Consider the following 25,639-nt stretch of genomic DNA (forward strand, 5'->3'; position numbering starts at 1 on the left):
CTTAGAAAAACTGAAAATTGGGTACTGAAATCGACTCTCTGAACTTTGTAACGGAATGGCAGGACGGACCGTCACAGGTGTGACGGACAGTCACAGATTCTTCAGCGAAATTGAGTCTCTAAACTCTGTGACGGGCAGCAGGACGGACCGTCGCAGGCGCGACGGGCCGTCACAGCTTGCGTAATCCCAGTTGGAGTCGGATTTCTGGTTAAGTTTTAAAGGGGCGTTTTGCACTATTCCTGCTATAATTATATATTTGGTGGGTTTATATTAATAACTCAAATTCTTGGGGGTTAAAAGAGGTAACCTTAAGTTAATTAGTGGGGTATTATTGCCATATTTTATTCTTAATCATATACTAATTTGTGTAAAAGAAAGAGGGTTTGAATAAGAAAATAGAAAGAACAAGAAGGGAGAGAGAGAAACGATCGAGAGAAGAGGAAAGCACCAAGCTTTGAGGATTAACTTGCTTGATTTCAATTCTTCGGTGGAGGTAGGTTATGGTTTTCATGCTATTCGTAGTAAACTCTTAATAGCGAATGATATGTGTTAGTAGTATTGTAAACCTTCTATATGCTTAATTGTATGCTTGCATGAATGATGTGATTATGTAATTGTGGATAAATAAGCATGATGAAGCTATTGAATCCCAAATCTTGAAAAGAAACCCTAATCTACTTTGTTAATGATGATGCCTTGGTATAAAAGAAGGCTTGATGAACGAAAGTGGTGAGATTAGGGGATCGGGTGCCACGTTCCGGTACCACGATAGAACATGGATCGGGTGACACGTTCCGACACCAGGATAGAATATGGATCGGGTGCCACGTTCCGGTACCAGGATAAAATATGGATCGGGTGTCATGTTCCGACACAGGATAGAATATGGATCGGGTGCCACGTTCCGGTACCAGGATAGAATATGGATCGGGTGTCACATTCCGACACCAGGATAGAATATGGATCGGGTGCCACGTTCCGCTACCAGGATAGTATATGAGGATCGGAGTGTCACGTTCCGACACTAGTATAGAATATGGATCGGGTGCCACGTTCCGGTACCAGGATAGAATGAGGATCGGAGTGTCACGTTCCGACACAAGGATAGTATATTGAGGAGTGGAGTGTCACGTACCGACATGAGGGGAATAAAGATAATGAATCTTGAAATATGTCAATATATCCAATCAAATGAACTAAATTCCCAATGAGTATGATGTGGAGGTGAGAGTCCTCATTGATGTGCCTTGTGTTGTAACCAAGGGTTATGGTAACTGTAAATGCTGCATGCTAAGGATATTAGTTGATTTTATGATATTGCTTAATACATACGGTTTTCTATTTTGAGTTGGCCGATGATATCTACTCAATACCCGTGTTTTGTACTGACCCCTACTTTTATTGTTTTCTTCTTGTTTATTTGTGGAGTGCAGCAAACGTGCCGTCATCTTCGGCTCAATAGTAACTCAAGCCAATCTTACTACATCGGAAATTCAGGGTGAGCTAATGATTCTAGCTTGGACTGGATCTTCTTCTTCAAGTCTTGATGCCTTGAACTTCCGGCATGGACTAGCTTCTTATGTATTTTTAGCTTCTTAGAATACTCTTAGTTTAGTAATTTGATTATAGATGTTCTTGTGATGATAACTTCCAGATTTTGGGGATAATAATAGTTATTGATTTTATTAATGAGTTTAAGTCTTCCGCATTACTTTATGTTGATATTACATTGAAATGTTAAGGTTTTGATGGGTTGGTTCGCTCACATAGGAGGGTAAGTCTTAGTGCCAGTCGCGACCCGGATTTGGGTCGTGACACCTTCAAACATTCATGTTAGATAAATTCATCAACAACTCACCATCAATACACATACTAGGTAGTTTATACGCAATTCAACATAATAGAATCTCAATTCAATCAATAACAAGTCACAATCGTAATGCTCATCCAAGGGCTAAATCATGTTTCGGAAATGACATGGGTAAACAATGCAATTCGATTAGAATTCACATTAAAACAGTTATATTATAAGTAGTTCATCATGATTAAGATATTAAAACGTTTTTTGAAGGAACCCGTGGGTAGATTTAAGAAGAAGAGATTTGATCACTAAACTTGTTTGAACACTTTGAAGAGGTCTCTCTAAATGAAAGATTAACTAGGTATGATGGATATAATAACTTTATTATATGAATAACCCACTAAAAGTTGGTAAAGAACCCATGGGAATACAATCTACAAGATGAGCTTTAAACCAACTTTAATGGTGGTTTCTAGAGAGGATATTTTTTGTCGGAAAGTCTATTTTATGAATTGGATTTGGAATGGATTGATCACGTTTTTATCCCTTAAATAAACCCAAAAAAATTAAATAGATCATGTAGTGTTAGGTAAAGACGTGAGGTGAATATCTCATTTACCCCTTAAATAAAGCAGTCGTAGGCAACCATCGAAAAACAACATCGACCGGGGATCGACTAGACGACGAGGCATACTTAGGATAAGTGTAAACCTATGCCCTAAATCAACGGGGCATTGATGGACTGACGTGGTGTCAATTGAGCTCGTCGATTTACAGTGCCAAGGAAGTGTCTTGACAGCATTTGGGTCCTTCTTGTGTGTCCTATTGCAGGGACCTTGGGAAGTCGTACCCAGACGTTTCCAACGTAAATATAAACATTAACGAGTCAATGAAATTCCACATCAGTTTAAATCAAAAAATATATACATGCAACACATCCAAACATGCTAGGCCCTATAAAGACACACACATGCATGTCACAAGGACTTTCTTTCTAACGTCTTCGATGTTCTTGGACGTTTTTCCTTTAAACTTCATAAAACTCCCTAAACTTCTTTTAAAAATCATTATAGAACATTTTAAGTATTCAAAAGAGCATAAAACACTCATAAACACATAGAAGCACCCAAGAAATCTTTTGCCGACTAGACGTTGAACATTTTGGTTGTCCCTTAAAGTTTGACTTCTAAATAACCTCAGACTTTACACACTACCTCAATACAATATTATAAACCATTTTAGGAACATTTCCATTAGGACAAGCATATTATGATATATAAAACCCTAACTTATTTTTGGGGGTCTTATATATGGTGGTGTTTACCTTATTTCCAATATGTATAAGTGTTGATTATGGCCTTGATTGTAACTTGATGATATGTAAATGTGTGTTTGTCATGATAACCCAATATGAAGCTCACGCTTAATTTCCTATTCTAGTTATGATCTACGTTGTACAACTATTGTTTATTCATGTGTATAACGATGTTAGGGATATGTTTACGTGCTTCCATTGATAAGTTATGATGGGTAATGTTCCCTTACCTATGTACCCCTCTGTAATTATGCGAATAGACAAGATTAGAAGTCTTAAGTTTAATGTTAAGTTAGGTTGTCTCCTATGCTAAATTGTGCTGTGTAGTCTATGTTAGGTTGTGCATTGTGGTCCAATGAGGGTGGTTTCCTATATTTGTTTTTGATAGCCGTTATGTGATCATGTTAACCAATATGCACACACTCACACTTCTTTCATTCCTAGAAGTAGTAAAAGTTCATGGTTTATAAATGAATGTGTAATTCACATACGCACATATGTCTACTACTATGCACGTAAAGTATATGTATGTGAATCATGTTATGTATTCCCTTAACTAGGATGAATTGATAGGTGTACTAGTATGGGCAAGGGTATGAGACCTTGTCTATGCATTTTACATTAATGCCTTGACAGTATAGTTCCTAAGTTCGGTCTATTATGTACATATTTATGAATGCATGAGTATGTTATGAACATGTCTTATATTCTATAATGTGAAGTATGTGGCATGATGAAGTATTACTATACCTAGTGTCTAAATGTTGTTATAAGGAAGTATTGCTCATATAGTTACAATTGTACACTTATGAATGAATGACTTGAAGTATAAATATGTGTGGCTTTAATGTGTTATGTGGAAGGATTGCTCACATATAAGTACACATACACGTGAATGATAATCTAGTCAATAAAGGGGAATATGAATTGTTTTATCATGTGTACCCTAAATTAAATTGTGCTTTACATATTCTATATCCATTTGAAGAGATTCCTCACATGGTTTAGGTTGATGAACTCTCATCTATGACCTATCATGCAGCACTCCGGGACTGCCATGACTTAGACTGGAGATTAATCCATAATATAATGTTTAAAATGATGCTTCCAGACCTATGAAAGACCTTCACATTTGGAAACTAGCTAATTTCAACTGGTTGACGTCCCTATGTTTGGTGTTCGAAGTGTGAAATGAAGTACATAACTTGTAAAATAACCTCTGCTAGCTATTATATAGTACAGAGGGTCAAAATGCCCGTTAACAACACCCCAACGACCACCCTAAAGGTTCATGGTGAGGAGAAAAACATCGGTGGACATGCTGCCTCACAGCCAGCGAGCAGGCAGATATGGAGGCATTGAGTGTGACATGCGCAAAAGATGAGGTGTTCTTCCTAGAGATTGGAGAGGCAACCTCGCAACACAGGGCTGATGCGCACCTCACTACCTCAACTAAAAAATTCAATAAAAATGATTGGATTTTGCAACGCGACGCGCAACTACTTCCCCGAATCATTAAATTAATTAATATGAATATTATATATCGATATTAGGTCAGTTTTATACACTTTTTACACATCCCAGATCAGATCAAACGAAATTTCTCTCATTCTATCAAGAAAACTCTCTTCACAAAACTCCATTGAAGAATAAGAAGATCGTACGGAAGAGATCGAACACCTCAAAATTTTCATCTAATTTCGTGGATTCTTCATCTATAAGGTATGGGTTTATAATTCTTAGGATTTCTTTCCCTATGAGGTCCCTTTAAACAAATGTTTTCAAGAACATCAAATACTAGGGTTTTTAGTCTATGGGACAATATTAATTCGAACAAAGACTAGAATGAACTCTTATTACCGCTTATCCTTTACCCTAAATTATGCATTGATCTTGTATATGATTTTCAGAGTTGTTCTTGATTATGATATTGAGTATTTTACTATGTTATGATTATTAATTTTGTAAGTGTAACGTATGTTCTTAAATAAGGTTCTTGGAAGAAAGAGGCAATTCTTTGAAAGTTGTAATTACTCCACCATGTTTATATTATCCTATAATAATGATGATATGTTGTGAAAGTATGTATAATGTTGCTATGTGGATATGTTTGGCTATGAACATTTTACTTGTGAGATAATGATTAAGAATACGATAATCCAAGGTTATGATATTATCTTGCATTCTTACCACAAGATGATTTATGATATATTGCTCTCACAAACGAAAGATTACAATGAAAGAATATTCTAATCTAATCCTAAAGTACACATGATCATATTTATACAAGGAGTTAATATCCTATGACCTATGATAAGTTAATGATTAAAAGACAAGTTCATGTTTATTCAACAAAGGGACTTAAGCTAAGCACTGATAAACTACATATCAGAGGTGTCCCTTCCCTAGTTTTAAAGTAGGTTCACAATTACTCTCATGAGATTGAGGCTATAATGTAATGTTGAACTGAGGGTCTATAATACATCTCCTAGTTCTTGAACTATGTTTCAACAATAGGATAATAGCTATTGGATACACCTAGAAAATTATGTCATGTTAGGTTAAACATTGTTGGGTAGACCACCTTTTTTTGATGTGGGGTTTTACAACACTGGAATCCATATTTAGATCACATGGTCTATGCCAATTACGGTGTATGTTCCGTCATGTAAAATTAAAGAAAATTAAGTAGACGTTTACTAGGGTGACTTGAGGAGTCTACTTAGTAAAGGTAGGGATATCGGACTCTACCTAGACATTGCACAAGATGACTCCAAAGGAAGTCCTAGGAGATTGTCCGTGTGTAATATGATAACTTCAAAGGTATATGTTTATGATACATAATGTTACACTTTGATATTGGTCATTATGATCAATATGTTATTGGGTTATATTGCTACATGAAATGAGGATTAATTATGTTACAGGTTATAGGAAACAAAGCTTTACATGTGTTCTCCTAACTTATCTACTTTGTTGTGTGAGATTATGAAGCTTCACATGACCATTGCACTTGTAGGTTGGGGATGGGATCATCGGTTTGTGTTTATATGTTTTTTGTATGATCTATTGAATATGAAAAGTTAACATGAGTATGATAATATATCTTTAATTATTATTATGCTTTATGTTGTTTGAATCATTTTCTTGTATATGTTCTATGGTATGTGCATTAAAGACGTTCACATGACATATCACGTTGTCTTAAAATATGATAAATGATCATTTTTTATTAATTTCCTTAAGTGCTATGTGCATATACACATACTTAGTACATGTGGCTTACTAACCCCATAAATTTATACTACTACAACTGTAGTTTTCGGCCATTGAAGTTTAAGGAGGTTAATTTGGAGAAGCTTGGAACACTTTATCAAAACCTGGTACATCGTCATGTTCTAAAGTCTATAAATTATATTCCAACTTATAAAGACTTTAGTAGATATTAGGAATATCCTATTTACATCATGTTTCTTTGGATTCTTTTGTATTAAGGCCTATAAACATATTGACTATGTATAGGCTAAATCCAGATTTGCACTCTTTAGATGGTGTTATATATGGTATAAAATGTCGTAGAATATAATATAGTTTATGATTGATAAGTATGATGCCTAAGCACACTTTATGTAGAATGTAAAAGTATTAATATCCACAATTTTTACTGATCACATGTTATGACAAATGCAAAGGGCTTGTCTGAGTCCTCTGAGAGGTGGATGACACAGGTGTTATCTAGGGTATATGCTCTAATTGTGGACAAATTGGTATTAGAGCATGATGTTAAATATCTTTAGGATCAATGTCTCACTAAACAACGTTAAATAGTGTCCTGTTCATGGTTGTGAAGCACGCCACAATTATGGATGAGAGGTTATGTTACGACTAGGAAACTTCTATTTTATTGATACTCCTATGTCGTGCCTTTAGAGTTTTTACACCATGTGTCTTTTAGCATACAATCCCTTTCTTGTTTTTATAGGCGATGTACACAATAAAACTGCGAGAAGAGTAGGAGAAGGTATTGCGAAGGCGGGAGCTACACCCTAAGGCAATTGAAATGCTCCTTAAGTGCAAGCTTCAGAAAATTATCATGTTCTAGTGAATCCTCTGGTTATGAAAGATGGTTAGGTGACGAACTCCAAGTTCCAAATGGTCCAAGAAATAACCACCCAACCTAAGGCCATCAGAACATAAGCTAACATTGAGGTTGCACCTCGAGATAACTAATATGCTAGTACTATGGCAAGCCGTTTAAGAGACTTTACGAGGATGCATCCCCCTATGTTTTTTAGATCTAAGGTTGATGAAGAACCCTAAGACTTCTTTGATGAGATTTACAAGATTATTTATTCCTATGGGGTGAGTACTACTAATAAGGCTAAACATGTTGCCTATAAACTGAAGAACATGGCTCATACATTTTATAAATAGTGAAGGATAACGGATTTTAGGAGATGGTCTCGTGACTAAGGAGATCATCAAAAAGGACTTTCTTTACATATTATTTTCAAGTGAACAAATATAATCTAGGGTAGAGGATCTCATTAAATTCATTATGATTTCCAAATATGCTTCTTATTTTGTTCTAATGATAGGGATGAAATGAGCCATTTTGTAACAGGTATGTCTGAAGACCTTGAAAAAGAATGTCATACAGCAATGCTTCATGATAATATTGTTACTTCTATGTTGATGGTTCACGCTCAGCAGGTTGAGGAAATTCATCTAAGAAAGAGGAAAAGGGAACCTAAGATGGCAAAGTCGTTTGATAGGGATTCTTCTAAGAGTAGTCTTGATGTTCAAGTCAAGCAAAAGTTTAATAAAAGGTTATCAAACAAGGTTACTTCTAATTTCTCAAACAATAACAATGATAGAGGTTCAAATCCTAAACCTGAAAAGTGGAGAAATGTTTATACTCCAAAGGAGAGACAAACTTGTGGTAAGTGTGGTAAGAAAATTATGTGTGAACTTCTTGTTAGGACAAATAGTTGTTATAGTTAAGGCCATGGTGTCTGTATGGTGAAAGATTGTCCTAATGTGATAAGTCATTGAAAATGGAATAGTCAAGCTCAACCAAGCGGTCCAAGTTCTGAAAATCCAAAAAGGAATTGCTTCTGTGCATTCAAGGCTAGGGGTGAACAAGAAATCTCTCCTGCCGTTGTGACAAGTCTGTTTCAAGTATTCCCTGGTAATTGTCTATGCATTGCTTGATCCAGGTGCTACTCTTTCTTTTGTTAAACCTTTGGTAGCTACGAAGTTTGATGTACCGCTCAATATTTTGATTGAACCCTTTTCGGTTTGTACCCCAATATGTGACTCTGTAGTTGCAAAAAGAGTCTATAAGGAATGTCATGTAATGCTTCCCATTAGAGTTACTCTTGCTTATTTGTTAGAACTTGACATGTTTGATTTTGATATCATCTTGGGTATGGGTTAAATTCATGATGGTTTTTCTTCCATAGATTCTATAACAAGCGTAATGAAATTTCAATACCTTATTTAACCTACATAGGGTTGAAAGGGGAAAATTCTATGCCAAGGGGTCAAATCATTTCTTGTTTTAATACTTAGAAGATGATACACAAGGGTTTTCTGTATCGTTTTGTGAGTGTTAAGTAGCTAGAATCTTGAACTCCTTTTATTGTGCCAGTCCATGTAGTGAGAGAATTCCCAAAGGCTTTTCCTAATGACCTTCCAGGAGTTCCTCCTGAACGAGAAATTGATTTTGGCATTGATTTGTTGCCGAATAGGAATACCATTTCAATTCCTCCATATAGGATGTCTACAGTGGAATTCAAAGTGTTGAATCTCCATATCAATGATTTACTAAACAAGGGTTTCATCAAACCTAGTATTTCTCCATGGGTGCCCTTTTATTTTTTTTAAAAAAGAAAGATTAGTCCCTTAGAATGCACAATGATTATCGCCAACTCAATAACGTCACCATAATGAAAAAGTATCCTCTCTATAGGATTGATGATCTATTTGATCATCTCAAAGGTGCAAGTTACTTTTCCAAGATTGACATAAAGTCAGGATATCACCAATTTAGGGTGAGAGGTGAAGATATTCCAAAAACATCTTTCTGAAGTGAAAATGTCCATTATTAATTCGTAGTTATATCTTTTAGGTTAACGAATGCCCCAACGGCATTCATGGACCGAATGAATAGATTATTCAAAGATTACCTCGACTCATTTGTGATTGTGTTCATTGATTATATTTTTATTTACTCCAACAATGAAGATCTGCATGAGGGTCACTTGAGATTAGCCTTTCAAGTCCTCAAACGAAACAAAGTTTATGCAAAATTTAGCAAGTGTAAATTTTTGTTAAGGTCAGTTGTTTTTTTTTTCCATATCATTTGTGGTGATTAAGAAGTGATTGATTGGAAGAAGATGCATGCGGTTAGAATTGGCCTAGACATTTGACTGTCACAAACATATGGAATTTCTTGGGTCTATCCAGCTATAATAGAAGATTTTTTGATGGATTTTCATCCATTTCATTTCCTTTGACAACTTTTACCCAAAAGAAGGTGAAGTTTGAGTGGTCGGAAGCTTGTGAGAAAGGTGTTTAAGAGTTGAAAGATAAGCTTACCTTTGCTCTGGTTTTTACAAATATTTGAGGACAATGTGTATTTTGTAGTGTATTATGATGCTTATTTGGATATGTCCTCATGCAACATGCAAAGGTGACTTCTTATTCCTTTACGCCACTCAAAGTTCATGAGAAGAATTACCCAACTCATGATCTTGAGTTTGCCACTGTTGTTTTTGCATTAAAATTATGAAGACATTACTTCTATCCTGTGCATGTTGATGTGTTTCTTGCCTATAAAAGTCTTTAATATGTGTTTACACAAAAGCAGTTAAATCTACGACAGAGAAGATCGTTAGAATTTTGAAGTATTGTTACATGAGTATCCTTTACCACCATGAAAAGGCGATTGTTGTTGCGGAAGCTTTGAGTCGAATGACTATGGGTAGTTTGTATCATGTGTAACTGAGGAAGAAAGAACTTGTGAAATATTTTCCTAGGTTGGATCGCTTAGGTGTACGTTTAGAAGATTCTCCAAATGGTAGTTTCATAGTCCATCATAACTCCGACTCATCATCAGTGGTGGAGGTGAAATGTAAGCAACACCTTGATCCTCGATTGATGGAGTTGAAGGAATCGGTACATAGTTAGCTCAATGAGTAATTCTACCAAGGGGGGATGGTGTTCTTAGGTGCCAAGGAAGATTATTTAAGCACGATGTTGAGGATTTGAGAAAACAGATAATGAAAGAAGGCAATGGTTCTTGCTATCCAATAACTCCGTGTGCCACAAAAATGTGTCATGATCTTAGGGAGGTCTATTAATGGGATGGTTTAAAGAGGGACATAGTAGATTTTACTGCTAATGTCCAAACTGCCACCAAGTTTAAGCTTAGCATTTGAAACATGGTGGTTTAACCCAAATCATGGATGTTCCTACATGGATGTGGGAAGCCATCAATATGGACTTTGTCGTTGGGTTTCCTCGAACAATAAAGCAAAATGATTCTGTATGGGTTGTTCTGGATATGTTAACCGAATCTGCCCACTTTATTCCTGGTAAGTCTACTTAAACGGATGAAGATTATGGAAAGATCTACATTAATGAGATTGTTAGTCTTCATGGGATTCCTTTGTCAATCATTTCAGATAGAGGTGCCCTATTCACTACTGATTTTTTGAAAACATTTCAAAAAGGATTAGGTAAACAAGTTAAACTTAGTACCAGATTTCACCCTTACACAGATGGTAAAACAGAACGTACCAATCAGACCCTTGAATACATTATAATAGCATGTGTCATTTACATCAAAGAAATTTGGGATCATCACTTACCTTTGATCGAGTTCTCTTACAATAAAAGCTATCATTCGAGCATCTCCATGGCTTTTTTTGAAGCTCTTTGTGGTAGAAAGTGTAGATCTCTTGTTGGATTGTTTAAGGTTGTTGACTCCTCAATCTTTGGTCAATAGATTATATATGAATCTATAGAGAAGGATCGAATCATAACAGATCGATTAAAGAAAACCTATAGTCGGCAAAAATTCTTATGCCGCTAATAGAAGAAGAGACGTTGAGTTTAAAATAGGTTATCATGTAAAATTTAAGATATCACCTATGAATGGGGTTATGTGAATTAAGAATAAAGGGAAGTTAAGTCCCCGGTATGTTTGTCCCTATGAGTATTTGGAACGAATCGGAATGGTTGCCTATGTGCTCAAACTACCTCTTTAACTAGATTTAGTCCTACCGTTATTTCATGTGTCTATGATCAAGATATGCATAGGTGAACCAGTGGTTATTCTACCTATTGATGGTTTAAGGGTTGATCAGAACCACTTCTATGAAACAGTTCCAGTTGAGATCCCAGATCGCTAAGTCAAAAAGTTGAGAAACAAGGAGGTTGCCTCTACAAAAGTTCTATGGATGAACCATATTGTTGAGGGTAAAACATGGGAAGATGAAGCACACATGAAGTCCCTCAACCCTCATCTCTTTATTCCTTAAAGTTAGATATTCATATTAATTGAGAAAGAAATGCACGATCATGAAATCGGCTTGTTTTCTAAATAGCTGCATGTTGGGTAAAAGTTGTACCAACAAGAGTTTTAAGAAAATGACTTTATACTCTATTCTTTCACTATTGTGAAACATGTATACATATGTTTTTTTTAGATTTTGTTGTTTCTGTTGCAATCTCAAGAAGAACGATAGCATGGTGACTATGTCTTATAAATATGGAGTTCTTATATGTTATGTATCATGAATTGATTACTATGTGTAATGTTATGGTATGTGTTATAAGGAGTTCTTATATACTCCTATGAGCTGTGACTCGTTATTATTTTATGTTGTTGCTTTGGTTGTGCTGCTAGTATTGAGTCTATTCCTACCCTCCAAAAGATTTTAATGTCATTATGGGACGAATGTTCCTAAGTGGTGATAATGTAACACTCTGGAAATTCCATGACATAGACTAGAGATTAATCCATCAACTAATGTTTAAAATGATTTTCCTAGACATTTAGTTATGTAATAAAATCATTTGGAAAAGTTTAGAGCCAAGATGACTAAGATAGATCACGACGTCCGCAAACTAGCTAATATTAACTAGTTGACGTCCCTATGTTTGGTGAAAGTTTCGAAGTTAAAAATGAAGTCAAAAACTTGTAAACTGACCTTCAATAGGTAGTATGTAGTACATAGGGTCCAAATGTCCGGTAACGGCACCTCAAAGTCCACCCAAAGGGTTCTTGGGTACGAGCCAAACATGGGTGGGTAGGCTGTCTAGTAGCCTAGGAGCAGGCAAAAGTGGAGGCATAGAGTGCGATGTTTTCCATACACGAGGTATTCTGCCTCATGAATTTAGAGGCAACCTCGCGGTGAGAGGCTGAAATGCACCTCACTGCCTCAACTCATAAACTAAATAAAAATGATCAGATTGGGGCCCGCGACGCGCAGCTACTTCCCACAATCATTAAAGTCATAATTTTGGTAGTTTAACTAATTACAAAAACCCATTTGAATGGAGGGTCTTTTGGATAATTCATAGGATTACTATATATTGATATTAAGTAAGTTTTAGACCACTTTTACACGTCCCAAATCAGATTAAACGAAATATCTCTCATTCTCTCAAGAACACATTCTTCTCCAAATTCCATTGAAGAATTGAAGGGCTTAAGGAATAACACCAATATTTTATGTTTTTCATCCAATTTTCGTGGTTTCTTCATCTATAAGGTATGTGTTTTACACTCTTGGGACTTTTTTCCCTAAGAGGTCCTTTAAAAGATAAGTTTTAAAGAACTTCAATTACTAGAATTTTAACTCTTCGAAATGGATTTTCTTCCTAACCCTAGATTTATGATTTTCAATTAATAGTAAGTGTTTTCTATGGTCTATTCCAGACGAATTGATGAGTAGGTTGTTATTTATGTTCGAATTTCGTGTGAAGCATGTTCTTATCTACATGATTATTTCATACTATTGTTTCTACTATTTAACAATATGAAAATATACTGATTGGAACTAAGACTAGAATGAACTCTTAAATGACCCTTATCCTTTAACCTACAACATGCATTGATCTTGTATATGATTTTAAGAGTTTCTATTGATTCTGATATTGAGTATTTTACTATGTTATGGTTATTAATGTTATAAGTGGAACGTAACTTCTTTACTAAGTTTCTTGGAAGCAAGAGGTAATTTTTGTAAAGTTGTGATTACTCAACCATGTTTATGATAGCCTATAAATCATGATGATATGTTGTGAAAGAGTGTATAATGTTGCTATGAGGATATATTAGGCTATCAACATGTTACCTCTGAAATCATCTAATCCTAAAGAACTCATGATCACGTTTATACAAGGAGTTAGTCTCCTATATCCTATGATCTCTTTATGATAAAACACAACTTAAAGGTTATTCTAGAAAGGGACTTATGCTAAGTAACGATGAGAGGTGTCCCTTCCTTAGTTGAAAGGTAGGTTTACAATGACTTTCATTATATTGAGTCTCCCATGTAATGTGGAACTAAGGGTCTCTGATACATCTCCTTGTTCTTGAACTATGTTTCCACCATAGGATACTAACTATTGGATCCACCTCGAAAGTTATATCATGTTAGGTTCTACTTTGGCCGATAGACCACCTATTTTGGTATGGAATTTAATTACATAGGATTCGATGTTTAGCTCACATAATATATGTGTATTAAGGTGTATGTTCCCTCATGTTAAATGGAAAGAAAATTAAATGAATGTTCACTAGGGTGACTTAATGAGTCTACTTAGTAGAGGTAGGGTTGTGGGACTCTACCTAGACATTGCACAAGTTTACTCTAATTGAAGTACTAGAAGATGGTTCATATGTAATAGGATAACATGAAAGGTATATGCTAATGATACATGAAGTTACACTTATATAATGTTGGTCATTATGATGAATATGTTATTAGGTTATATTTAATTATGAAGTGATGTCTAATTATGTTACAAGTTATTTGACGTAATGCTTTAACTATCGTCTCCTATATTATCTACATGGTTGTGTGGGGTTATGAGGCTTTACATGACCATTGCCCTTGTAGGTTGGGATTGGGATCATTGGTAAGTGCTTTTTATGTTATGTTATATGATCTATTGAATTTGAATAGACAACATGACTATGATAATATTTCTTTATTTATGATCATGCTTTAGGTTGATGGAATCCTTGACTTGTATATGTTCTATTGTATGTGCATTAAAGACATTCACATCACATAGCATGTTTTCTAAAGATATGGTAAATGATCCTTTTTACATGCATGTCCTAAAGTGTTATGTGCAATAACCCATACTTAGTACATGTGGAGCACAAACCCCATCATGTTATAATACTATAGTTGTAGATTCCGGCCATTGAAGTTTAAGGAGGTCAATTTGAAGAATCTTGGAACTCTTTCTCCAATTCTTGGTAGGTCCTCATGTTCGGCATACATTTAATTATATTTCAGCTTGTAAAGAGTTTATTAGATTTTAGGAGTATCCTATTTTCATCATTTTTCTTTGGATTCTTTTGTATTAATGCCTATATAGCATATTGACTATGTATTGTCTATGTCAACATTTGCACTCTTTAGATGGTTTTATATATATAAGAAAATTTCTTATAATATCGTATGGTTTATGAATGATGATTATGTAGTCTACATATACTTCAAGTAGAATATAACTATTTTAACTTTCCGCAATTTTTACTTATTGCATTTTTTTATGAATGCAAAGAGCTTGTCTGATTCTTATGACAGGACGACAACGCTGGAATAATCCCGGGTAAGCGCTCCAATTGTGAAGAACTATTTGGAATATCAGTATTCAATCTACTAAACCTATGATTCATAAAATTGTTTAATAAGGGATTTTTGATAAAAAGGGAAATAAGCTTAGCACCGAGTGAACTTGAAGATGACGGGTGTCCCTTTTTATTGTAGGAAGGTAGGTCACCATAATACTCATGAGGTGGATAACGTCAATGCTCCACTAGGCATGAAGAGGGTTTGCATAAGTTAATAACAATAATGCCCCATTCGACATAGAGAGGGTTTTCACATGTACCTCAAAGATCCATAACTATGCTTCCCACATAGGATCTAAAAAGTGACATCACTAGTACGCTGGCATGTGTTAATGTTCTACCTTGTATAGGTAAGAACACCTTCCTTTTGTATAAGGCTCTAAAGCACCAAATTCCATGTAGCACCTATCATCTTAATGTCTATTAAGGCTATAGTTTCCCTAAAATAAAATGGAAAACGGAAGTAAGTAAGGACCTTAACTAGAAAAACCTAAAGGTAATTTCTTAGTGTAGGTGGGAGTATAGGACATCACCTATGGCATGTACAAGTGGCGCTTAAGCGAAGTGTCTAGGAAGGTGTCCTAATGCATGTGTCTATGTATATGTTCCTTTTGTATGACTTTGTAGTATATATCTAGTTGTTATAAAGATATGCATGGACTGAGTATATATGATGCGGTGTTTCTCTTATATGCATAATTTTGTTCTTAATTACTATATGATTAAGGTCATTCTTGACATGGATGAAGTTTTCTTCACTCACTCACTATGTTGATGTATGAATTGGATCTTAAGGCTTGTGGTCTCGTGATAACTTTACTAAGTATGTGTGCGGTTAAGGGGCTTTACATGTGCACTGCACTAGTAGACATAGTTTTTGGTTGTGTATAAGGTAACATAAGGTTCTATAGGAAGTAACATAAGTATATGTACAAAGTGAATAGAGTTCACTGTAATGTATTTACAGTTTTTGACTTAAAGGTGTTTTGTGGTGTCTTATAATTCCATGTCGGTATGTGTTGGGTTATGTAGGTGTTATGTATGACCTCCTTGAGGCATTAAGGTGATTCATTGCACCAAGTATCAACAAAGGGTTACTTGGGGGAAATTTAAAGTAAGAAGGAAATGATTAACTGTAAAAAAAAGATAGCTTACTGTGAAGAGCAAATAGGTTACTGTAATGTGACCCCAAATGTTGCTTTAATTCAATATATGATTTTATATGATGAACGATCATTGAATATGTTTATATTATGAATGTAAATTGTATAAAACTTATTGTATCAAAGTTTTATGAAGATTTTATCGAAAGGAATGAAGTATGATTTCAAGAAAAACGTCCCTTTTAAATGCATGTTTTTACATGGTTGTCATACTTAGTGCATTCGTGTACTAACTCCATTCTTGTCTACCTTTTTACTTAAACTTTGGGTTATGGATTCTAAAGCAATGTCTTTAAAAGGAGAGGATCCTGCTTTGTCATTCCCAAGCTCATCTAAAGGAATCCTTAAGTTCAAGGATCTCCTAAATTATGCTTTAAAGTAAAACTAAGTATTGGTACTTATGTATTATGTTGTAAGGGTCCTATTCCTAAACTACTCTTATGATGGTGAGTCTAGGATGACTAGGAGATTTAGGGTCTTAATATTTATTATGACTTATATTTTATATAGATGAAGTGACTTTTGTAGTATATGATGTGCTGTGGAAAGTTTTATCTTTTCTGCTAAATTTACATGAAAATGCAATGAATTATAATTATGTTCTTGCATAAGACCTCTGAGAGGCATGTACGCCATGTTACTTCTAGGGGGTACTCCCAGGTTATGGAAAATGTGGTAGTATAGTTTGAGGTTTATAAAAGTGGTTTTAGGTTTTAAAAGTCTCATATTTAAAAGACAAGTAGAGTCTCGTATCATTTGTGGTGAGTTGCGACACATATGTGGTGCTGGAATCTATATGACGACAAATTTTTCTTCTCCATTATTATCATATTATGCAATAGAACTTAAATCTATAAGATCTCTCTCTTATGTTTTCTTGTACAGTGGTCTTTTAGATATAGTTGATTGGATGATTTGGTGTTTCTATACTTCAGATAGAAAAGGTGAGTTTTAATATTTAGCTTGCTTTTATGGTTTGTGAGTATGTGTGAAAGTAAATATTTTGCACGTTTTGATGATGTAATGTCATTTATGGATTTGTATGAGATTTATGTAAGATGAGATAATATATGATGATTTACGCTAAAAAATAGTTAAAAGCATGTTAGAAGTTGTTAGGGTTAAAAAAGAATCTCTTTTTGAATGGTGTCGTAGTATATGGTTTTGCATGATGTTAGTCTTATAATGTTGTTTAGAATTGAAATACTTTAGAAAGTATGTTAACTTGCAAAGATTTATGTTGCATATAGATGTATGTTTACTAGTTCTAATGATGCTCTAGTATATGTGTGGTTCTTCATAATTGCCTTGTTTTATTGGAGTCCTTTGTAGAGGCTTGATCCTAGAAGTGAGAGGTGTCATGCTTGCCTTGGTAAGGTGACTATGTGGGTTTTATTGACCTAAATGTTACCTACTGTAAACATGAAAGAAAAGGAAGAGTCATTATTTCTATGTCTCCTCTATTGTTTCCTCTAATTGTTATATGACTTTGGTGTGTATGGTATTGTAGAAAAAATTATGTTATTGTGTAGTGTGACCTAACTTAATGATTGGGGATAATTTACCTAAATGATAAGGTTAGGAAAGACCCTTGATGTCCCATTGATATGTTAGTGTAATTCCTTCTAAAGTGGTAATAACTAGTAAGTGATGAAAAAATGAAGGTTATCAAACAAAATTAATCTTGATATTTGAATTAAGTTGCTCTTAATTCTATATTCATAAGTGAGGGATTGTGATGGATTAGTAACGATTGTAGATACTTTTACATTTTCATTCTATTCTTACTTGAGCTAGAATGTAATGAATTCTTTGTAAGCGTGTTCATGATGGAAGCTTTGCATAACTTATAAGTTGCATGACCTCTATATATTTGATATGTACTGATTGACACTACCTTAACGATATTTTTAAGATTCCAAAGTTCTTGAAAAAGAATTTTGATCAAATACATGTTTTCACATGGTTATTATGCATCTTAATATGCTAGTTGCACATTTAACTTCATGAGATAAATTGGAAACACGGTTGTAGTCACTTGTGATGTGTAAGGTTTATCCATAAAACTAAAAATGGAGCTTGTTTAAATTGAAAAATGTTTAGTCTCTTTAAATCAAAGTGACTCTTATAATTTTTGAAAGCATTAATGTAGGCATAGTTTTTTGAAGTTAACGTAAATTTAGTTAACTGTCCTTATCTGTGCCATTAAATTATGTTATTTTCCCAAATTGATGCATGTTAAAGAAAGACAGTGAGACGCTATAGTATGGATTTTGTGAAATGAATTATTATTGTTTTGATGTGTGTGGTGTGAATTACAATTTTGACTTCAGTTGGAAGAAAGAATGTTTGGGCACGCTCTGTTTAAAAGTTGAGATATTCTTATGTTACAATAAAAATGACCTTTGTTTATTTTCTTAGGTATGAACTCATGAGACATTCCTCCCCAAAACATAACTAAGCATTGTATAGTTTTGTATGGTCCCATGGCATTATGTCTAACTAAAAAGAGTTTATTATCAATCTACCTTACTCATGCCTATGTGCATTGAAGTATGAGTACCTGATTGTTTGTTGAGTATTGTAGAATCCGTCAAGTGTGATCATACACGATGAGATGTTAAATAAATGAGGTGTAACATCAATATTATGGTTAGAAGAAGGAATGTTCCTCCTATGAACATTATAATAGCCTAAGTGTTTGGTATATTAAATAATGAGTGAATAAATGTTTAGCTTATTTGTTGGATTGAGTGCTAAATGATTTGAATTTGTATTCCTTTTAATTTTTATGCAAGGACTTTTATGTGATTATGTTATGAATATGGTACGATTCTCTATGATTCAATCAATTCGTTGTTTTTGTTAAAGAGTTATAAGTGTCATTCGAGGACGAATGTTCCCAAATGGGGGATATTGCAAGACTCCCATAATGACTTAGGGTGTATAGATCCTAACATATTCTTAAGTGTATAAGGTCCTACAAGGTTTTATAATGTGGCATTGAGTATGTGTATAATGTATGAATTTATTTGGAAGTCAAACATAGAGGGACGACCAAGACGTTCGACGAATAGTCACCAAAGGGGCCTTAGATTGTTTTTTGTTTAACATGTGTGTAATGAGCTTTTGAGATCCTAATAAGAGTTATAATGGACTTTATAGGCAGTATATTATGTTTCATGAAGTTTAGAGGTCAAAAGTCCATTAAATTCCAAGATATTCGACTGTTAGCCCTTAAGAAGTTCATATGTGTCTCTAGTGTTCCTTGCATGTTTAGATGTTTTTGACGTGTTAACTTAAGATTTAACCTTCCTGGAAGGTATTCAACATGTTAAGGTGTATATTCACTTTGGAAACATTCGGGTACCACTTCCATAGGGCCCCCCAAGAAGCCCTAAAAAAACCCAAAGGGTGTCGACACCCTCCCATGGAAATGTCTTTCGACTGACCTAAACAACGGTCCGTCAGTCCACCAATGCCCCGTCGATGGTGAGGAGTCGATGTAAGTTTTTTCTGGGGAAGGCTCAGCAAAGAAAAGTCTGAGACCCAAACCACAAAAGCCATAGACAGTCCCTCGATGGTCAAAGACGACATTGATGGTTGGCCGTCGATGTTTTCTTCAGTTACTTCAATGCATGATGCCTAGTAATAGGGTGAATGGGAAATTCACCCCACGTGCTAACCCGAATCTAGACAGTTTATTTAAATATTTGTGGGTATACAAGAATGGTTAATAACGTCAATATCATATACCTAATCCTCCATTAATAATAAAACCTCCCTCTCTCAAAATATCCTCTCTAGAAACCTCGGTTGTAGGTAAAGCTCAAGAACAGCTTGGAGCTCGGATTCCAATGGGTTGTTAACCAATTTTTAGTGAGTTCATTATAAACAAAGTTATGGTAGTCCTTCATCTCTAGTTAATCTTTCATCTAGAGATCCTCTTTAAAGTTTTAAAAGAAATTCCAAATCAATCTCTTCTTCGTCAATCTAGCCATGGGTTCTTTCTCAAATTGATTTCAATAGAACAATACTAATTTATTAATGATTATATACAAATTTGGAAAGTGATTTTCAATCCAAATTCATGATAAACCGATGTTGTCTCCCAATCTCGATTGTAGACTATGTATGGCTTTATTATCTTGATCGCATATATAAAATTGTGATTAAATTATGTTAATATTCTTATACCTACTATCTAGTTTATGTCTATATGATTAATTTTTTAGAAATGATCTATCAGTGAAAAGTTTTAAGGTTTTGAATAAGGCTAGTCTATCATGTAGTAAGTTTTGATCTTGACGTTAGAATGGTTGTTCTGTGATTCGATTATGGTGAATTGTCCTTGACACATTCTATATGTATGATGTTATGATAATTAGGTTTAATTTATCAAATATGAATAGATAATAATTAAATTGATAAGTATTGATTTAGGTTCTTCTAGACTATAGACTCAATTTGGTGATTTATATGATGTAATATATATCTATTGTAGAAAAATGATTATCTATGATGTTATATATTTTTATCTACTACCTTCTGTATATCACAGATAAAATATTAATGATGAGAAAGACTACGGAAATTTGTTGATGATCTATCTCTCTATATTCTAGTATATATGTTATTTATTGTAATAGATTGTAGTATGATTTTATAATGACTCGTAGATGGTTTCTTTCAAAATTAAAGTACATTTAGATTCTGCACTATGCATGTATTGTTGAAGAAAAACGTGTATTGATCAATGGTGACCAAAAGGTTAATAAATTGATAAAGTGTACTCTTCTCTTGTGATTTCTTATTACATTGATAGTTTATTGATATACCGTGGTTTCGTGGTATTTTTTATGCTTTTTCCTTAAGTTTAGTGTGTGTCGAAAAGTCTTTTTGTATTTATTTTTGTGTAAGTTTATTTTTATTTGCAGGAAATATGTCTAAAGATGATCATGGATGTTTTTGAGCAAGAAATGCAAAAAAATACCACCTACGAAGCTTGTGACGGTCCGTTGTGCCAGTGACAATTCGTAGGTGGCATCGTAGTGAAGCTGTTGAAGAAAGATGGGGAAGTCCGACCAAGTGTGGTGTTACAAACTGGGTGACGGACCATCGTATCCATGACGGTCTGTCCTTCTTGTTTGTCGTGAAGATGAGTCAAGCAGTCCAAGTACCCATATTCCTAGAGTTTAAGTGTTATGGAATGGAGACCCTTGACGTAACGTTGTGACTATGAAGATCCGTCATACCTGCTGTCGAGGGTAATGAAAATAGTAGCAGTAGAATTTGCATAGTCTGGAACGACGAAGTCCATGACGGCCCGTCGTGACCAGGATAACCCATCACGAGGTCCGTCGACCCAGCCATGTTTTGACAGATTTATCAGCAAATTGAGTCCTTCTTTGCTTTTGTTTTTGTATTTTTATAAATAGTTCGAAAAACCACGTTTTTTGCGTTAAGACTATTGTTTATTAGATTCTTGTTGGTAAGAGTCTTTTTTGTTAGACTCTTGGTTATTAGACACTTTTATGTTAGAGTCTTTGTGAAGAGAATATTTTGGTTATTACACTTTGGTTTATTACACTTTTCTCCGGAGTTGATTGTTGGAGATTTTTGTGATTAATCTAGTAAATTTATGGATATTTTTACTTTCTCATTGAAGTAAGTGCATGAATTCTCAATATTATAGATATGAATATTGTTATTTTGACTATGAGTAACTAAAGTCCATAACTAGGGTTGTGGGAACCATGGGTGAATAATAAGATCAATTCTAACTAAAATAACAATTCTAGAATAGTGTCTTGCATGTATTGATAATTCATTCACTTAGAAGTATTTTTAACGGATGGCCAACATTAGAACTAACCTTAATGCTACATTCTGGACGAAAGAGGTAGATAATAGGAAACAAATTATCGACATAGATTTAGTGTATACTATCTAAAAGGCTAGTATTGATTTGTACAAGGTAACATCTTAGTCAAATATCGAATACAGTGCTTTATATGAGGTAAAGTTAATGGTTAGTATAGCAACATAAGTAGCTGGACGATGGTGCGGAGTGAAATTTTCTAGATGCCGGACCAAGAAATTAAAAATACATAACTTATCATTTTGCATGCAAGATACTAGGAAAGAATTGTTACGGTTAGAATTATCAAGTTAAAAATCTTTAGGGAACACATAAATCCTAGTTACTTTTATTTGTTGACTAAACATCAACATTTGAATCTTTTAGTTGTCTCCTTTAATTTAGCTAAGTCTTTTAATTAATTTAGAAGTAAAACCCCCCTTTTATTGTTTTTGTTTTCAGAGGAAATAATAGAGTAAATAGTAGTAATCATACATGAAGTTTAGTCTGAACTATTTTCCTCGTGGAAATGATCCTAACCTCATTAGTTGGGTTGTTTACTTGATACGACCGCTTTACTTCTGATTTGAGAAGTATGGTTGAGCTTATCAAATTTTGGCGCCGCTTCCGTGGAAAGTAGCTTTTAGATTAACTTACACTTATTACTATAGATTAGTCAATATTTTATTGATTTCATTTTGTTTCTATTTTTTTTATTCTTGCAGAACAATCTTTCTTGTATGCCAAATAACGGAGAGGAAGAGAACTCTTGTTTCCCTACGATCATGAATTAGAGCGTACACTAGACAACATGAATTGAAACATGGGTATTAATGATGATGATCCAAACAAGAACACCCGAGCTTCGATTGATGTTCATGGTAAGTTGTTACCTGATGCTCCACGTGAAAACCGACAGAGGGGACAAAATCCTGCTCCACAGCCGCAAGAATACTACAGAGGCTATGACAATAAGCATACTCCAATGAGCCACTTGTCTTGCCCCCTCTAAAACCATGCAACACCTTTGTGGTAACTAGTAGCCTGATGCAAATGCTCACTACTAGAGGTTTGTTTTCAGGACTATCTTATGAGGATCCATAAGACCATATAGCTTAGGAAAGGGCAGTGTGTAAAAGCTGCGTAGCGAGGCCTGACTTGGAGTTGGATGTAATAGGGGTAAGAGTGTTTCCTCTCTCACTGACGGGAGAGTCTGCTATTTAGTTCACTAAGCTCCCTTATAACTCAATTTTCACTTGTAAGAAACTAAGGGACTATTTATTAGCATGCTACTACCCGGTGTCCAAGAAACTAAACCACAAAGACAGAGTAAACAACTTTGTGGCACTACAGGGAGAGTTAGTTAGTAGTTGTTGGGATAGATTAACCTTGTTTTTGAGAAGCGTCCGAAGTCACCATTTCGATGATGAGTCATTAATGGAATAATTCTATCGGGGACATGATGATAATAATAAAGAGGTGTTGGATACTATAGCAGGTTGTTCTTATCGGGAGTGTCCTTATGCTGAGATTGCTGAAAAGTTAGAGAAAATCTCCTAGAATAATTAAGCTTTGAGACCTAGGAACTGTGATATTGGGAGAAATACCTTCGCAGTTCAATCCACTCACAACCCATCCACAGATTTGATTCGTGGAGATATGGCTCAGATGAGAACTGAGCATGGGTTAGTATGAAAACATATCACAGGGGTGCATAAAAGATAAATAGAGTTAAAAACTTGTCTAAACTCACCACCACTACATGATGAATGCTATTATGCGGAGGATTCCTATGCACTGAATGAGCGGATAGGGGGTTTCCGACCTAGTGCCCAAGGGTCAAATTAGGAGAATTAGCGACAAGGTCAAGGAAACCAAGGTAGGATCTATGGTAACTTTAACCATGAGGGTCATTATGTCCGAGATTGAAAATACAACCGCGAGAACAACTTTAACAGGGGTAACTATGGTCACAGAAATGATAGGAATGGGCCCTATGTCCCTCCTAAAAGTCGTGAAGTTACTCCAAGGGATGGTGGAGATAATATAGAGCGAGTTGAAGATATTTTGCACAAAATGATGAGGAGGTTCGATGCTGATGATGAGCACATTAAAAGTTAAGGAGGTATGTAGCAGGTATTGGCAGTTTGTTGACACACATGCAATATCGATTAACCAAATTGACTTTCAAATGGCCGAATTATCTGTGACTGTGAACACATGTCAATAGGTCAGTGTTCGTACCAATACTGTCTGAAATCCAAAAGAGTATGGACATTATATGGAAATGACAAATCATTGTGGTAAGCAAACCATTTACCCACCTATGCCGTCTAATGAAAAAAATGTGACAAATGATAATGATAGTGTGGCAAAGGTTAATGGTGAAGTAGAATAGTACATTGCAAAAGATGTTGAAGTGCCTACAAAGGTAATTCACATGCCTAGACCACCACCCCCTTTCCTCAGATATTAGTGAAAAGGACAGAGGATGGTAAATATCGTCGTTTTATGATAACGTTGAAGCAGCTTTCTATCAATGTCCTTTTGCTAGAATCTCTAGAACAAATGCCCGGTTATGCCAAGTTTATGTAAGATGTGGTTACAAAAAAAAGATCGGTGACTTTCGAGGATGAAGATAGAATGCAACATTGTAGTGCAATTGCCACAAGATCTCTCGTACAAGAAGAGAGAAGATCTGTGTGCGTTCACTATTCCTTGTACAGTCGGGTCGTTACATTTTGCGGAAGCATTATGCTATCTGGAGGCAATCATAAATCTCATGACCCTCTCGATTTACAAGAAGTTGGGATTGGGTGACCCAAAGCCCACTGATATACAGCTACAAATGGTCGATCGAACAGTTAAAATTCCTTTAGGGATACTCCATGATGTGCTAGTAAAAGTGGAGTCGTTCATATTTCAAGTAGATTTTGTTATCCTTTATTGTAAAGTCGATTTTGAAGTGCCTATTGTTCTTGTGTGGACATTTCTTTCTATCGGTAGAGCCTTAGGTTATATGAAAAAGGGGCAGATGAAATTTTGGTTGAACAACAAAGAAGTGACCTTCAACATTTCTAGGTCCATGAAGAAGAGTGGTGAGCTCCCTTTTATGGTTGGGGATTTTGTGCTTTTAGATAGTTCTAGGTTTCGTTGGCTTCTGGGAAAGCTCAATTACAAATGTACTGGACTTTACGTGATTACCCAAGATTCCATCTTGGAGCAGTTGAATTAGAAACCAAGGATGGAATGCGGTTTAAGGTGAATGGAGAACAAATAAAACTCTAATTTGGGCATACTGAATTGGCAAATGAAGTGATCAAGGCATACCATCTTGACGAAGGATAATTAATCAAGTGTCCCTAGTCGTGCCCCGCCGTTATATTACGCGCTCGTTCGGAGGAAACCCAATACTTAGATTTTTTCTTTCTAGTAATGGTAGCGTTTTCTACTAATGGGTTTTAAATTTTCAGGCACATCACCAGGAAATTCTGCAGAAAATCACTCTGCAGCAGTCACTAACAAACCCATCGACTGCCCAGCATAATCTCTATGGACCGTCGTATGAATTTGTCATGCCAGGTACCTCTTTCAGTTATTTTCAAAACTAGGG

At 35.0% G+C, this 25,639-nt stretch overlaps 1 protein-coding gene across 1 annotated transcript; it reads left to right on the plus strand.

The window, feature by feature from the left end:
- Positions 1-24,658: 24,658 nt before the first annotated feature.
- LOC138337923 (uncharacterized) lies at positions 24,659-25,261 on the plus strand. The gene has a single exon (XM_069288362.1). The coding sequence runs from the start codon at positions 24,659-24,661 to the stop codon at positions 25,259-25,261; it is 603 nt and encodes a 200-aa protein (XP_069144463.1).
- Positions 25,262-25,639: the final 378 nt, after the last annotated feature.

Source organism: Solanum lycopersicum, chromosome 8 (assembly GCF_036512215.1).
Source record: "Solanum lycopersicum chromosome 8, SLM_r2.1".
Classification (NCBI taxonomy): Eukaryota; Viridiplantae; Streptophyta; class Magnoliopsida; order Solanales; family Solanaceae; genus Solanum; species Solanum lycopersicum.

Excerpts from the sequence above, each read along its gene's own strand:
- LOC138337923 (XM_069288362.1), top strand. The coding sequence starts at position 24,659 with ATGAAGATAGAATGCAACATTGTAGTGCAATTGCCACAAGATCTCTCG.